This window comes from Hypanus sabinus, chromosome 27 (genome assembly GCF_030144855.1).
Source record: "Hypanus sabinus isolate sHypSab1 chromosome 27, sHypSab1.hap1, whole genome shotgun sequence".
Classification (NCBI taxonomy): domain Eukaryota; kingdom Metazoa; phylum Chordata; class Chondrichthyes; order Myliobatiformes; family Dasyatidae; genus Hypanus; species Hypanus sabinus.
Window position 1 is genome coordinate 29,888,543 of NC_082732.1, and position 18,074 is coordinate 29,906,616.

At 41.1% G+C, this 18,074-nt stretch overlaps 1 protein-coding gene across 1 annotated transcript in view; it reads right to left on the bottom strand.

The window, feature by feature from the left end:
• LOC132382186 (dnaJ homolog subfamily C member 11) overlaps window positions 1-16,560 on the bottom strand; it is a 71,323-nt gene extending 54,763 nt beyond the window's left edge. The window contains exon 1 of the mRNA XM_059952152.1: window positions 16,412-16,560. Within this exon, the coding sequence (XP_059808135.1) occupies window positions 16,412-16,456 (45 nt within the window). The 5' untranslated portion in view covers window positions 16,457-16,560. The remainder of the gene's footprint in view (window positions 1-16,411) is intronic.
• Window positions 16,561-18,074: the final 1,514 nt, after the last annotated feature.

Below are 18,074 nucleotides of genomic sequence, written 5' to 3' on the forward strand. Positions count from 1 at the left end.
CACCCCGGTTACAGTCAGGGTGACCCACAAACACTAATACACAATGTATAACCAAAGCTAAAATGTAATCATAAATGAACTTGAACATCCCACCATAATCCCACAAAAGCATTTTACAACAAGAACAGTAAATAGCGCTAGCCACTGGGAATGCTGGGGCAGGCTGTTGACCATCCCCCCCCCCCCCCCCCCAGAGTGCTACAATACTCTATGATCATAGACTATAGCCAGAGGTACATACTGAGTCAAGTATCAGCTGGTACTAAAAGGCCATAACTCAGTGAAAGGCATCTTGTTGAAAGGCCACTGGCTTTCCAGCAGAAGGTGACGCTCATCACTGAACGTGCAGACCAGCAGACTCTGTACTCTAGAACTACATCTGAGGGACACATAGAAGTCTGACTTAGCAGCCACACCGATTCCCTGGTGAGGCACTCACAGTTCTCAGCCATTGCTTACTGACGGGCTGGAGCATGCTTGTGATCCTGCGGACTGTCTGCTTGACGAATATATGTAAAATAAATTGTTGTCATGCTGGTGTAATATAAATGGAATGATATGGCTTGGATTGAAATTGGGAACTTCAATGATCTAGCTTCATTTGCAGATTTTATTAATAATGTTTTTAAATTAAGAAATCCCAGTGATAACTCACTTCCACCCATCAACGCACCACAACCCAACTCTAAGAACACACTTTTCATTTCTGATCCAAGGGTTCAACAACTCCTTACCCCCATAGCAGCACAGCCTGCCCAGTTCCTCCCCCAGTTTGTTCTTTTACCTAGATTCTGGCATCTGCAATCTCTTTTCTCTCATTCTACTACTCTGTTCCCTTTTCTTGAGTCATGTTTTTGCTTTAGTGACAACTAATGTTAAATTTAAGTGATCTTTATGCTTACTTCTGTATGATTCATAATATGCATATAACGGTTGATTTTACTATCTCTAGTTGCTATGACCTTACAGCCAATGAATTACATCTGTAATATAATCTCTCTCATTATGTAGGCATGTTTGGAGGAGCAATATCAACAGAAGTAGTGATGAAGGGCCAGATAATCTACTTTGATGCTGCTTGTTGAAGCGTGATTTGGGCCAATTCTGTGCTCTGGACATGTTCACTGAAATTGCTCAGCTATTCTGCTCAACCAGAGTTTCTTTCACCAATGGGTGTTCCCTTGATCTGGATTTGAATCCTGATCCCAATATTGAAAGGTCAAAGTCTAATGCTATTCTACTGCTCTATCTAAGAACTATACAGGACAGGTGAGACATAAAAAAATATTTAGCAGAGGGTTTATACATTTCTTCAGGAAAACTTGTTAGACTGGTCAATTGGTAAATTGGTTTATAATTGTTATGTGTACCAAGGTAGAGTGAAAACCTTGTCTAGCACACTGTTTATACAGATCAGTTCATCACAACAGTACTTTGAGTTAGTACAAAGTAAAACAATAACAGAGTGCAGAATAAAGTGTCACTGTTCTGATTTTGATCAAAGTCACTGGAGAGACATGGAAGCTGGTGATAAAGACTTCTTTATTTAGCACAACAAGCAGGTATCATTCTGGAAACACTAGATAGAGGCTTACAAACCCTAAGGTACATCACATTTTCATACTCATAAAATCAGCAGTAATAGTAGGTGATTCAATAACATTTCAATAGTTATAATGACATTAGTTATTTCAGTATTTTGGGTTGACAAATGGTTCTTTTGAGATACATAGTGGAAGCACATTTTTAATTGATAAGACAGCTCTGAAGATCCAAAACACCTTTGGGAGAAACTAATTAACATAAGTATTGTAAAACCTTTTGACAACAGAGAGCCAGGCAGAGGAGCAACACCTTATATTCCATCTGGGTAGCCTCCAAGCTGGTGGCATGAATATTGATTTCTCCTTCCAGTTAAAAAAATTCCCTCTTCTTCTGTTCCTCACTCTGGCCTCTTACCTCTTCTCACCTGCCTATTACCTCCCCCTGGGTCTCCTCCTTTTTCCCTTTCTCCTATGGTTCACTCTCCTCTCCTATCAAATTCCTTCCTCTCCATCCCTTTCTCTTCCCTACCCATCTAGTCTCACCTATTTCCTTCTAGCTAGCCTCCTTCCCCTCCCTCCACCTTTTTATTCTGGCACTTTTCCCCTTCCTTACCAGTCCTGAAGAAGGGTCATGGCCTAAAAAGTCGATTGTTTATTCATTTCCATAGATGCTGTCTGACCTGCTGAGTTACTCCAGCATTTTGTGTGCGTTACCCAAAATTAATGTTCTCAGGGCTGTCTCTGAGTACAAAACTATGATAATTACATAAAACCATTGATTGCCTATACCTGTGACCATGCTTGATATGCTAAGTGACAACATCCATCTGGTCTGCCAGCTTTCACTCAAGTCACAACAGTGCAAATAATTTAGCCACATTGCTTGGCTTGATGCAAGCCAATTAACACAACCCCATTATCTTAATGTTTGGCTCTTGCATATGCAATTTCGTAGTCCATGGAGCAGTCTGTGCTTTTAACTTTAATTTACTGCTTGCAATTTGCAAAAAAAAACCAAAGGCTAATTGCAAGCTTCCTGAACTCATTTACATTTACAACAAAAATTGAAGCCTGGTTCTTGTTTGAATTAATATCTGATATATTCACAATACTCCCTAAAATTACAGTTAGAAGGGCAGTGCAGGTAGACAATGAGGTGCAAGGTCGTAATGAGATAGATTGTGAGGTCAAGAGTCCAAACATTTTTGGGGGTTAGCACATATAGCAAATAACTTCAGCAACTGACTTCAACCACCAACCTTCAGATTCAAATTGAATTGTGGATTAAATCTAAAATGCAACTCTGGGCAATGGGTTCTGAAGACATTGAACCACAGCTAATTGGAAGACCAGACAATGCTGATTAAATTAATTATTTGGGTGTCATTTAGGTATCTGTTGAGAGGGTGCAAAGAGGGAAGCTCAAAGGAAGCGTTGTAAGTATGGAATTGCCCTTAGATCTTTAGCATGTAAAATGTCATGCAGTGTTGGTCAGGCAGATCTTTTTCCTCTGAAAGGGTCTCCATCTGATGCCTGCTATGTCTCATTTTGTCAAATACAGAGGCTGCTTCATATCTACCAGTACTTCTGTCTGGCGACTTTGTTCATGCAACAACATTAGTAGGGAACCATTTAATAGGTTTATAACTAGAGGTTAGAAGGGGTCAGTGTGGACATGGTGGAGGATTACAAATACCAGGGGATATGAATTGACAATAAACTGGACTGGTCAAAGAATGCCGAGGCTGTCTACAAGAAGGGTCAGAGCCGTCTCTACTTCCTGAGGAGACTGAGGTCATTTAACATCTGCCAGACAATGCTGAGGATGTTCTACGAGTCTGTGGTGGCCAGTGCTATCATGTTTGCTGTTGTGTGCTGGGGTAGCAGGCTGAGGGTAGCAGACACCAACAGAATCAACAAACTCATTTGTAAGGCCAGTGATGTTGTGGGGGTGGAACTGGACTCTCTTGACGGTGGTGTCTGAAAAGAGGATGCTGTCCAAGTTGCATGCCATCTTGGACAATGTCTCCCATCCACTCCATAATGTACTGGTTAGGCACAGGAGTACATTCAGCCAGAGACTCATTCCACCGAGATGCAACACTGAGCATCACAGGAAGTCATTCCTGCCTGCGGCCATCAAACTTTACAACTCCTCCCTCAGAGTGTCAGACATCCTGAGCCAATAGGCTGGTCCTGGACTTACTTCCACCTGGAATAATTTACTTATTATTATTAATATTTAATTATTTATGGTTTTATATTGCTATATTTCTACACTATTCTTGGTTGGTGTGACTGTAACGAAACCCAATTTCCCTCGGGATCAATAAAGTATGTCTGTCTGTCTGTCCTTAACCCAGGTGGTATGTTTTCAGGCCTTTGTGTCTTATGTCCAATCGAAGGGGTGGAGGGAAGTAGAGTGAATGTTTGGGATGTGTAGGGTATTTGATTAAATTGACTGCTTTACTAAAGCTGCAAGAAGTGTAAACAAAGTCTATGGAGTGGAGGTTGGTTTCTGTGATATGTTATGCTGTTTCTACAACACTCTGCAGTTTCTTGTGATCATGGCAGAGCAGTTGCACACCAGCAGTTTCTTGTGATCCTGACAGAGGTGTTACTGCCCATCTTTACGGTCTGTTGGTCAGGTAGTCAAGGATCCAGTTGCAAAGGGAGGTTTTGAATTCCAGGTCTTGGATTAAGGAGATGAGTTTGCTTGGAATTATAGTACTGAAGACAGAGTTGTAGTCAATAAACCAGAGTCTAACATAGCTGTCTTTTCTGTGCAGGTGAATGTAGAACCAGGGTGATGGATCTGTTTTGGTGCTCAGTGAATTGTAATGGGCCAAGGTTGATTTTGTATATTGAAAAGGGTTAATCTTTGTGCTTGTCCGATGTCTCACCACCACTGTGGCCTTGAGCATAACGGAATTTTGATTACTGCTATGGGAATACGCACATGGGAATGCAATACTGCTGTGGAACAACCATGGGAACATGAAAGTAGTTGAACACAGGGTTGGGACTCATTAAGAGTGGTGATTGGTTCTGATTTAATAGTTTGAGATGGTGCTATGTATTGGTCCACTTACTGCAGCATTTCATATGAATGGAAAGGGTATAAAAGTAGAGTGGTCAGGGGTCTTGGGGGATTGTTCTTGTTTGGGCTGGTCGTAGACAGTGCTGTGGATCAAGTGGGAGGTGTACTGCCGTGAGAGGGGCAATGCATACTTGTATAAGTATTTTAATGCTTGCTCTGTTTTCCTGATTAAAATAGTTTTAAGTAGAATTTGTGATTTTCTGCCTATCTGAGAACCTGTTGGTGTAACTAAACACTGGGAGGCTGAGGTTAATGCGTGCCACAACCAACCTCTTAAAGCACTTCATGAGACAGATATCAGAAACACTGGGCTGTGGTCATTAAGGGAGATTACCTTGTTTTTCTTAGGTACCCAGAGGATAGTGGTCTTCTTAAAGCAGGTGGGAACCTCAGACTGAAGCAGGGGGAAGGTAAAAATGTTTGCCAACACCCACACCAGGATCTCAGAACAAGGCCAGAGTAACACCATCTGTGCCAGATGCTTTCTGAGGGCGTACTCTCTGGAAGACTGAGCTTGCATCTGCAATGGTGACTCAGGTGCACTGGAGGCTGTTCTAGTGGGGTGGGTGGTTACATTCCAATCCACTTCTGTTCACTAAGTGCGTAGAATGCATTAGCACGTTGGGAAGGAGTGTGCGGTTGTCAGTGATACTGCCTGATTTCATTTTGGAGCCTTTTACAGCATGTAAGCCCTGCCACAAGTGGCAGTTAGCCTGGGACTCTTGTTTTGGACTGTTATTGTCTCTTGGCATTCCTGATAGCTTTATGGAGGCTGTATCTATCTTGACTTCTTGTGAAGGTCAGGATCACCTGATTCGAACACCATCGCCTTTGACTTTTGTATAACCTCCATGGTTTCTGGTTTGGAAACACTGGATTGTCCTCAAAACACTTGCCTCTGATGGGTGCAGACAAACTCACCTAGACTGGCTGCTGAGTCTTTGAACACGAACCAGTCTACCAACTCAAAGCAGTCATGTAGAAGGTCATCAGCTCAGTACAAAATGACTTTATGTACTGGATCCTCAAGTTTCTGCTTCTGTTTGTCTGCAGGAGAAGGAGCACAGCCTGGTGTTTGGTGATATATCGAAGTGTGGCTGCTCTTTTTTTTCTGCATCTGTAGTTTTTCTCTCTCTTGCTTTTTATTCCAAGGGGTATGTATTTACTAATGTTGGTGATAATGTGGCTAGGTGCAGTGAAAACTAATTTCAGGTTGAGATAATTGTTGTTCTTTCTCTCATTAGTCACGCTTTAAAATTTCCCTGCATAATATTCTCCTTTCACTCCCAGAACATAAACTTGCTTTTGAGTTTGGTTTCATTGGTGTCAACAGACCTCCAATAGCAATTTTAAGATCCAATTCTTTATGAATGTAGGCAATATGGACCGTAAGCTGATTTGAAGACAAGCTGAACTGATTGTGCATTCACCAATTTTCAGTGATAGTTGCTAGATTGTAATCTGGCACGGAATTGCTGGCAAATTTTATGTTTCCCTTACTTGGCAGCTAACTCTAACTGAAACTAGGTACAGCACAGACCCATAAACCAATCTGGAGCCTTGCTGATCTCTGTGGCTTAGTTCCACTTCACAATGCATTTTTGCCGTAGATGTAAAACAGATTTTTTTTCAAATAAATTAACTTTTATATTGCTGCGTAGCTTAAAGCTTCTATTCTTGTATGTGTTGCTGCTGATGTATGTTGAAAATCGATTACACACTTAACAGAAGTTTGCTGTGTTGACATCTCCTTGGCAATCAGCCCAGTTGCATAGTTATTCCAATCTGAAGTGATTCCACAGTTATTTCAGCTATGCTGTAAGATTGTGGCTGGTAAACCCTGCACTGGAAATCTCACTTTTGAATAGTATCCAGAGTGTTAACCTTTCTCTCACAGGTGGTCTGGTAAGTTTAGAATCTGTCAAAACCATTTAATCAAGATCTGACCTGCCTTAATCAGCTGGCTACAGGAAACAACACCAAATAACTTACAGGCAGAGGGTTTCTGAATCTTGAAAGGTTGAGCAATGCAAGTTGAATTTTCAGATGAATATTCAACATTTTCTAACTCTTGAACTTCCCTGATTTTTTTTTGTTTTTTAAAAATTAGTGTTTATTTCCTTTAGCTGTCTACCCCACCTGCCAATTCAAGCCTCTCTTAACTCTCCTTTAATGATCCTTGTTGTAACCTACCCTTTGTCCAGCTATGTGATCACCTATCCTGAGATCTTTTCATCTGGTATATTTTTACCTGGTTATACACTCAGTGGCCACTCTACTAGGTACACCGGTATGTTAATACAAATATCTCATCAGCCAATCATGTGGCAGCAACTCAGTGCGTAAAAGCATGTAGGCATGGTCAAGAGGTTCAGTTGTTCAGACCAAACATCAGAATTGGGGAAGAATTGTGATCCAAGTGACTTTGACTGTAAAATGATTGTTGGTGCCAGACAGGGTGGTTTGAGTATCTTAGAAACTGCTGATCTCTTGGGATTATCATGCACAACAGTCTCTAGAATTTACAGAGTATTGGGGAAAACAAAAAAAGTCCGGTGAATGGGAGTTCTGTGGCTTTCTTAATGGAGAGGTCAGAGGAGAATGGCTAGATTGGTTCAAGCCATCAAGATGGCAACAGTAACACAAATAACCATGCACTACAGCAGCTCTATACAGAAGAAATCTTTAAGCACATAACACATTGAACATTAAAGTTGACCACAACAGTAGAAGACCATGAATGTACACTCAGTGGCCACTTTATAAAATGGCCACTGAGTATATTTTAATAGACCTGCTCTTCTTCATTTGATATCATTGGACATCTATCTAAATTTGATATCCTCAATATATATCGGAATTAATCAAATTTTACATCTTGCCAATAAGGTACACTGGTGACTGTCAGCTCTCCCTTGGTGCTTTGGCAGCTAACATCATAGGCTCATATCCTTTAAAGGGAATTGAACCCCTACAGAAGTAGGTGTTTTACCAGTATGTCAAACATACAAGATAATGACCAGAAATGGATAAAGACATCTTGGAACCATGATCAGCAGGATCATTTAGGTCTTCACTGCAGTTCCTGTAATATTGTATTCATATTTATATATCCGACTCTGCTTCTCCCACTTATCACAGTGTTTCTGAAGCTAGAATAAGCACCACTTTGTATCATTGTTAAGGATTCAAAGAAAATTAGTCTGGGCTTGTGCAAGGAGACATGGCATCAAACTGTTCAGAATGAACAAACCAAGGCCCCATCTTGTACATGAAAGAATGCAGGTAATTCCTGCAAGAAAGGGAATTATCATAAGACCAGACTTAAGCTTACATTCCTCCTATTGGCCTCAGCATTAGTAAATCATTTTGCCCCCTTCCCTTGACCTATATTTCTGCTGCTTAGTCCATAAGGTGGAGCTTTCCCCTCCTCTTTTACTTTTCTTCTTTAAATACCCCTTTAAATCAATGTTCTATTGCCAAACCCTTAATCACTGTGCTACTGGCTCCCCAAATTCCTTGGTGTTAAATATTGCATGATAACAATGCTGCAAATAAACTTGGGATCTTTCACTACAGGTACTACATAAATGCAAGTTTTTTTGTTTCTGTTTGTCATGTTTACCAAAGCTAATTACCCATTTCAGGGCTCTCTGTTGGACCTTGTGAATAGCATGCCAGGTTTGCCTACATTATTTCAAAATGTGTCCACTGGTGATGAGGTTGCCCAATGAATGGTGTCAGACTCCTTAGAGTCATAGAGCACTACAGGACAGAAACAGGTTCTTCGGCCCATCTAGTTTGTGCTGAACTGTTGTTTTGCCTAGTTAAATTGACCCACACCTAGACTATACCTCTCCATAGCCCCCCCATTCATGTACATAAACAAAATTCTCTTAAAAACTCTTTTTAAATCTGTCATCAGGTTGTTGTGGATGTAGTTGACCATCACATCATTGCACTCTAAGGGAAGGGGGCAAAATTATTTCCAATATAATAGCTGTGGTGACCAAAAAGAGCTTGATGCCACTGGGTCACAAGAGTTTCTGCAGATGCTGCAAATCTTGAGCAACACACCTAAAAGGCTGGAGGAACTCAGCAGGTTGGGCACATGGTTGTTCCATTTCCTTGAAAAGATGCTGCCTGCCCAGCTGAAATCTTCCAGCATTTTGTGTGTAATATCACCAGCAGCCAGGAATGAAAGAATCGTTTGTTCACATCCTATTGATAAGCACATGTTAAAGAGAAAATTTGCTCCTTAAACTAAGCGCCAAGTGAATCCCTGGGGGAAAAGAGATGTGCTGCACTGAAAGTGTTGAAAAACCGAGCATGACAGGATGTCTAGGTTTTGTAGAAAACGTGCAGAGAGCTAAAGAACATCCCCACTAACAGCAGGTTTACTAAATAAATGTGTTAAATTAGAGACTACAAGAGAATGTGTTGTTCTAGGCTTCCTCAGGTGGGTAGTTCCCACAGAAATTATTTCCCAAGTTCTTAGATTCCCTCCTGAATTTTCCCAGGGGGAATTACAGAGCTGCCAGTGTTTGAGAATCTGCCCTTGTCTAACACATACAGCAGTTGGAACCCAAATCCCTTTGGAATCTGCAGAATGAAACAGTTCACTTCCAACTTGAATATGTAGGAGTGTTTCACATGACTGGTGATTGAAAAGGATAAGTAAGTGTTACATATTTATGCTACATATTTTATTGTTGCTATAATATATGCAGGAGAAACCTTATTCTGTTCTCTGTTCTCATTGTACTAAGATTACAATATTGGTACATGTTTAGCTATTGCATAAGAGGGAATTATATCCTCCTCTCTTGAAGGTGCTGACTCAGGCTAGGGTGCTGCTCCATGCACATTGGTTGTCCTCTGTGAACATCACCAGGATATTCAACTCAAAGATTCAAAGTAGATTTATTATCAAAGAACATATAAATTACACAACCTTGAGGTTTGTTTGCTTACAGGCAGCCTCAAGGCAAGAAACCCCAAAGAACCCAATTAAAAAAAAGAGCAACCGTCAATGTGCACAGAGAAAGAGAAAAAAAACACAAATCATGTAAACAACAGAAGAGAGCAACAAAAGAGTTCTGAACCAAATTGAGTCCTGAGATCCAAATCCCCAGAGTGGCTTGGAGTAGGCCCAAAGCCTCAGTATTCAGTTCATCATATTGGTGGGGCAAATCGCTGCAAAGTTCGCAGGCACAAAGCACAGCAGCCAGGGGCAGTCTCACAGCCATAGCGTCGTGAAAAGAGGAACCCCCAGGCTATCCGGCCGGTGTTTAAATTGTCTGAACTGTGGATTGTACATTGCATTAGGACCCAGGCTCCGCCGTGGCAAACCACTTGGGCTCTAGAATGTGCCGCCCAGCGATTTGCTTTGGGCCAAGATTTTGCTGCCGAAGAAACTGTTCTCGACCTCTCCAAATCAGCTTGGCGCCGGTAAGAGGCTATCACTAAATATGTAGTTTTGATGTTTGCAAATATACACAGTCCAGTAGGACTACAAAACCTTGATTTGTGTCCCTCAGAGAATAAGTGTAAATCCTTGAACAGCAGCCTGCCTGAGATCAACTAAATTAAATTAAATCTGAGTTCAAAACTGATTTCAAGTCAAAATGGTTTGGACAATGATTATGAGCACATCTGTACCCACTATCTTTTATTGCAACTATTCGCTTTTTTTGATCAGACTAATGGATCTACATTGTTATTGCCCCTGATAGGTTGCACGATACATTGTACATTGTTATTGCAACTGGTAGGTTGCACGATACATTGTTTTAACAGGACCATGTAATTCTCAGTGAAATATTCTAATATTAAGATCAAGTTGAGTTCCTTTAAGGCAACACCAGATGAGACTATAATGCAATTACTCATTGATCAACAGCCTATAATGCTAATTTTCCATCTGCTTTTAATAGGTGACTGCTGAGGTCACACTGAGCTTGTGGATAATGCAAGCCCTGGAGCTGCTGGTTTGCTTAGTTGTGTGTCAGAATTACAAGCTTGAATACGTACTCGGGATGACATGTCGGGATACCTCATGTCTGTCAGAGGTGAGGTCTCAAGTTTCATAGCAGACGGAATGATCAGCACAGCGTTGAAGTAACAGTCCAGATCATAAGCTCAAGTCTCTGGAATGGGTCTTCAATCATCGCAATTTGATTCAGAGTCAAAAGTGCTTCCACACAGCCAAAGATGATACTTGTGCAGTACGGAAGCTGCCAGGCTTCTGACCAAAAGACCCTACAGAAGATAGTAAAATCTGTCAAGATAGTCAGTGGTGTCTCCCTTCCCCCATTTGTGACATTTACCAGAATCATTGTCAATGAGAGGCCCGAAACATTGTTGAGGATCCCTACGACCTATCCTGTAATCTCTTTGACCTACTATCATCAAGAAGGAGGTACTGGAGCATCAGGACTAAGACTACCAGACTGGGCAACAGCTTCTTCCCTCAGGCTGTGAGACTAATGAATACCCTGCCACCACCAAGGTCTCATCACTGGGACAGCAAGCTACTTACTGCTTACTGTTTATCTGCGCTGTGCACTACATGCATTTTGAATGATATTTTATTATTTCTGGTAATATTGTGTTTTGTGCTATCTCTGTTTTGTGGGTGCTCTGTGGTCTGGAGGATCATTGTTTTGTTAGATTTTATATTTGTACAGTTAGATGACTGAAGAACTTAAAACAATTTTACAGTACAGTCAGAAGTGCTATGTGTTATCTATGTCTGAGGCCTACCTTGGTCAGAGTTGACTATGGATATTGCGTCCTAGCTGTCTAGAATCACAAGCTTGGGCAGTATGATATGGAGAGCAAGCTGTTGCCCATCAGCAAGCTCCCCCTCTCCACGCATCTGATGAACCCAAAGGAACAGCAGAGACCGATACAGTTTGGTACCAGCAGCATCGCAGAGTTGCCTGTCAACATTGAACTCAATGTAGGACTCCAGCTCTGGACTTTTCCTTCGGGGTTTACTACTAAAGCCCTCCCCGTGATTGGGTATAGCATCAAGGCAGTGGAGTTTGAGATCAGTTTTCCTCCTCCAAGATGAGCCCCATCTGCCCAAAGTGATTGGCTTTAAGGTGCCAGTACCCTCCTTTGCCCCTTCTGTCAATAGAAAGGGTTCCGCCGGGCTTAGTAGCTAAGTCACACGTAAGGCCAGGAGCTGGACTTGGTTGTCAGAGGCTATTTAAGGTGCACACAATTGGGAGCATTTAATAGGTAGTGGGAACTTGTCCCCACCACCACCCCCAGCTATAACAACCTTAAGGAACCATATATTCTATAGAAGTTATTAATATTAATTTTTACTTGTAAGTTAAAATAACAAATAATAGCAACAAATGTAACTGGGACACTGCTGAGTTTCCCCACTAGATGGAGTAGATAGCTCTACTTTTATGTGCTGAGCTGATGATCAATGAAGATGGCAGGATGGGTATGAGTTTCTTTTGATAATCAAGAAATCAGAACTGAACAAGCTTAAAGTAATTTGATCAGGGTGTTTCAAATTGTCATAGGATTGAATAGAGTAAACAAAATGAAACTATTTCCTATGGGAGCAGATTTAGGATGATTAGTAGAAGTATCAGAAATGACAGATAGAAAACCTTTTCTGTCAATGACATAAACATTTGGAATACATCACCTGATATGATGCTGGGTACTAGAAGTACACTCAGTGGCCATTTTATTAGGTGCAGGAGAGGAACCCAGTGTGATCTTCTGCTGCCGTAGATCATCCACTTCAAGATTTGACATGTTGTTTATTCAGAGATGCTCTTCTGCTCACCACTTCGTAATGGTAGTTATTTGAGTTACTGTTACCTACCTGTCAGCCTGGCCGTTCTCCTCTCACCTCTCACATTAACAAAGTGTTTTCACCCACAAAACTGCTGCTCACTGGATGACTTGTTTTTTTTTGCTTTTTGCACCATTCTGTGTTCACCTGGGAAAAAGCCTCTGACTATCTACACAATCAATGCCTCTCATCATCTTATACATCTCTATCAGGTCACCTCTCATCTTCCGCTGCTCCAAGGAGTTAAGGCCAAGTTCACTCAATCTATTCTAATAAGGCATGTTCCCCAATCCAGGCATCATCCTTGTAAATCTCCTCTGCACCCTTTCTATAGTTTCCATATCCTTCCTGTAGTGAGGTAACCAAAACTGGGCACAGTACTCCAAGTGGGGCCTGACCAGGGTCCTATATAGCTGTAACATTACCTCTCGGCTCTTAAACTCAATCCTACGGTTGATGAAGGCCAATGCACCATATGCCTTCTTAATCACAGACTCAACCTGCGCAGCTGCTTTGAGCGTCCTATGGACTCAGACCCAAAGATCCCTCTAATCCTCCACACTGCCAAGAGTCTTACCATTAATACTATATTCTACCACCATAGTTGACCTACCAAAATGAATCACATCACACTTATCTGGGTTGAACCCTATCTGCCACTTCTCAGACCAGTTTTACATCCTATCGATATCCCACTGTAACCTCTGACAGCCTTCCACAATATCCACAACACCCCCAACCTTTATGTCATCAGCAAATTTACTAACTCATTCTTCCACTTACTCATCCAGGTCATTTATAAAAATCACGAAGAGAAGGGGTCCCAGAACAGATCCCTGAGGCACATCACTGGTCATCGATCTCCATGCAGAATATGACCCGTCCACAACCACTCTAGTGAATTAGTGAATAAGAAGTTAGAAACAAAATTGTGAATGATGGAGACAACAAAAAGGAGATCCATTATAGGGTGAAAGTGCATTGTTTGTGTGTCATAAGTAACATTTTGGGCTGTATGAAAGAGGATGGTAAAGATTAGTGAATAAAAAGGCATAGCTAGAGGAGAGGTGACAAGAAGAATTTGAAATACCTGAAAAACCCAGACATAAAGGGTGATGGAGGAACTCAGCAAGTCAGGTAGCGTCTATGGAGGGGAATAAATAGTCAATGCTTTGGGCCAAGACTCCTCATAAGGACAAAGGGATTAACTTTTTGTGTTCTGTGAGTCTATGGTTTTATAAAGGTAAGCCTCAACATTTCCCAAGCACAACAATGAAATGTGTATTGCAGAAATGCTGAGTTATCTTTGTATGATATCATGGACAATAATATATTCCTATTAATATGCCTATCTTCATGTCCTGCCACCATTATATCCTGTGTTTTTACAACCCCACTTTGAGCAACACTGCAGAACAGAAACAGAGCACCATATGAATGCTCAATCTGCAGACTTGTTAAAAATGTCACCTTCAAGCTACAACCACCAACTGGAAGTTTTACATCTTTTGGCACCAATTTTCTCCCTCTTTTCTCCTCAGCTGTTGGTATCAAATAACTGGAAAGGCAAAATCAGTCTTTGACATCTTGCTGAATAGTCCAACATCAAATATGAACAATGTTGTGCAAGTTATTCAACCACATGTGTCTTAAAGCAAATTCTAAGTACATTGTAAAGAAATAGGCATAGGATAAAGAATGTAAGTAAGAATCCTCAGATTTCCTTCCACCTCTTCCATTTGCTGAGGGATAATGGGACCAGCTGCAGTAATTTGGCATTATGGGGAACAAGAGAGGAGGGGTGATGGGAATAAAATTGATGCCAAAGACACATATTTTTCACTACTTGGAATCATGTCCACTACCAGGCTTAGTTTAGCTAATCCAGCACAAACTGGGATTAATCTCTGGGATTTTGTGGTCTTTATGTTTCTGTTACAATTGACAAACTACTTGAAAGGCTTCCAATGATGACGGGCACATTGTGAGTAAAACATGTGGAGTGAAGATTTCATGTCTGGGAGATCTGCAAAATGACAACGACTGCAACAACTTGCAAGAGAAGTCATTGCTTTCCCCTCTTTAGAGTGTGTTAATTTAATACTGATAACACTTCAAAATGTACTATTACTGCAACAATAAAAAACATTTCCAAGTATGGCACCAGGGATGAAGCACTTCACATAACATGAAATGACAGAAGAAACTGGAATTCTTTCCCCTTTGAATAGAGAAGGTTAAGAGATGATTTGTGTTTTATCACAAGAAGGTAAGTGCATGCCAAATCTATCCACATACTTTGTACATACATAGAAAGGAAAATATTGTGTAAGCTGTAAATTCAAAATAATAAACGATAAAAGGTGTAAACACTCAGCATGTCAGGCAATTCTGGGAAGAGAGAAATAAATGCTTCAGACTGCAAACCTCTCATATGAACAAGTTTGTGATATAGAGGTTTATATAAAGTTGTGGTCTGAAACCAAGGGAGCATTGGTTAGGATCTGAAATTCTTCAGCTCAGTGTTGAGTGAGGAGTGATTTTTATCATTACACTTAAATACAATTATGAACTCATGAATGAGTACACTGCCCCTTGCGTCCACACTGGTATTCGATCTTGCCTTATCTGATTGGAACTCTTCAATTTCATGTTTCCATTGATCCCCCTAGTAACCTTTCATTTCATTGCTTATCAAGAATACATATATCCCTTCTCCTCCCCCACCTCTTTATTCTGGCACCTGCCCCTTCCTTTCCAGTCCTGAAGAAGGGTCTCGGTCTGAAACGTTGACTGTTATTCACTTCCATAGATGCTTCCTGACCTGCTGAGTTTCTCCAGCATTTTGTGTTTGTAGCTTTGGATTTCCAGCATCTGCAGACATATAACCGGGTCCTAAAGATATCCAAAGACTCTGCTTCTACCAAAAAAGAGTTCCAAAGATGAACAATATCATCTCATCTCCTTGAAAGGATGAGATGTGATCCCTGAACTTCATTATACCATTGCAGAAGGTCAGTGAAGCCAATATGTCAATATCTCTTTCAGATACTGGGCAATAGTTGGTGATTCAAATTAAGTAAAGAGTCTTATTAAACAAAAATCTCACAAAGAGAGAAACCATATTTCTCCATTGTGTGCCTACTGCCACACACGCAAATTGTTTCAAGCCTGTTCCTTTCATAGGGATCTGCAGGTCAATGCAACAATCTTTTGAGTATAGACTCAAAATCCTGCCTTAAACAATGAAATAACAAAGTACAAGCATCCATATAACCTTTCAACTTTGGCATACTTTACTCTGATATTAAGTCTTCCTGACACAATACCATGCAAAAGTTTTGGGCACATATATATAGCAGGGTTGCCTAAGACTTTTGCACTGCACTGTATTTGCCAATAAGCAAGTTTGTAAATCTGGTGGGGGCAAAGGATGGCAAGGGTGGAGCCCCATGGGAAGGGCGTGGGACAGGTGGCAGAGTAGGAGTGCGGGGGCATAGCTTGTTATGGGTGCAGACACACCCAGCCCTGAGGCACCAGGCATGGTCATTTGATTCCAAACAACTGCTTTAGTGATCATTACAGAATATCTCTTCAGTGCTTCCCACATCCTGCCCTCTCTCCCTTTTTCCAACCATGAATCCCCTCTCCCTGCCCCCTTCCCATGCTCAATCCACAATAGAGACCCATATCAGAATTAGGTTTATCATCTCTCAAACAGGTCATGAAATTTGGTTTTTTTTGCAGCAGTAGTACAGTGCAATACATAAAATTACTACAGTACTGTGCAAAAGTCTTAGGCACCCTATCTATATATATATATGTATGTGTGTGTGTGTGTGTATATACATACATATATGATATAATGAATAAAAATGCGTCAAAGACTTTTGCACAGTTCTGTAGGTCAATGGACTCTCCTTCCAGATTTGATCCTACCTGGTTGTTCTCCCTGGGCCTGATATCATGATGTCGTGTTCTCATTCATCAGGGTCAGTGGCGTATCTTCAGGTATCATGCATTTATTTTTGTCAAGCAAGTCTCTCTGGTGGTATTGGTTCTGTTATTCTTCTGTTGTGAAACTCCATGGTGACAAGTGATCCTACGTATGCTGTGTTGCAAATCACCACTGCCATCTGCTGTATCTGTTTTGATTGGATATGGGCTTTATTTTCATTTTATCTCTAACTCTTGTTTGACACCTCTGTTGCAATATTATGACTTACTCCTTTGGTTCCTGCATTCTAATGAGGATCCTTTGCATCCTCTTTGGTTTTCTCTGGAGTAATTACCTCGGTGGCATGTGATCAGTGTGTATATAGATGGTTCTCCTGTATGTGCTTGCTGAAGCTTGTTCAGACCAAAGATCACAGCATGGAATCCTTCTCAATATGCACATGGCATGTCACTGCATCAGTCAGAGCTCTGTTTTTGTGTGCTATCAGCTGTCTCTCTTTCAAGATAATTGCTCTAAGTCCTTTACTGAGTTGTCCGACTGTAGTGTCAACATTTTGTTATCATCAAAGTATTGTGGCACAGGCTCTGCTGTGATGGTCTCCTAAATTCAGGAGATTGCTTGCACATAGGCGCCTTCATCCTTCTTACTCATTCCAGTGACTCGCAGATCTCGATTAAGATTGGGCACAAATATACTCAAGATATTCAATGGACCCAGAAAGCATTGTATTCCTGTAACATTTATTGGGCTTGGCAACTCTGCTGCAGTCTTGTCTTTTACTGAATCTTCCTTCAGTTCTGGTGATCAAGCCATCCATAAAGGAGGCTTCCTTTGTTTTAATTCAACCTTTGCTTGTTCATCACGTACTTCTCCCCGAATCTGCTTATTAGGGAGCTAATTCTGGAGATGTGGAAAAAGTGAAATATTAATATCTCATCCTGGGTGATCTTAGTCTCACTGAGGCTTTCAGGTGCAGCATTCAGGCTTTGCTGGAATTTCTCTGGTGTTGTGATGATTCCAAATGGCATTATCCCCCAGTGTATCTACCAAATGATGTGTTGAAAAAGTTTAAGTACTATGTGTATGTAAGAAAATGCATTCTTTTCATTGTTTTGCCATAGCCAAGTTTGGAAAAAGATTTTAATACATCTTCTTAGGGCAGTGGATCCTCTATGAAGTTCTACTGAGATCTCAGCTTGATGTTTTGATTTTTTTCAATGAACACTAAGATGGATATCCAAAAGTAGGCTTATCTACTGGACCTTCTCTCTCTTCAGTGTAACCTCTCCAAGAGAGACACATAAACGCAGCTTGGTGAGTGTACTACCAATGATTCCATCTCTTTAGGTTCCCTATTCAATGACCTAGGCACCCCAGCACTCCTCTGCCAGCAGCGAAATGAACCAATGGACTTGGGTGCAGATCTAGAGATCCACCTAGCTGAAGGTTACAGGGAACAGTCTCATGCCTTACACTTCCAGAGGAAGAGGCCAACAAGCCTACTGATGCAAAATCGGTAAATTTTAGTAAATGAGCCAGAATCCTAGGAAACTGAGAGCTGGTTTCCCACCAGATCAGTTTGGAGGCTCTAAGGGTCAGAGTGTGATTCCTAGTAAACCCTCTTGACCTAGAACGCAGAGCTGG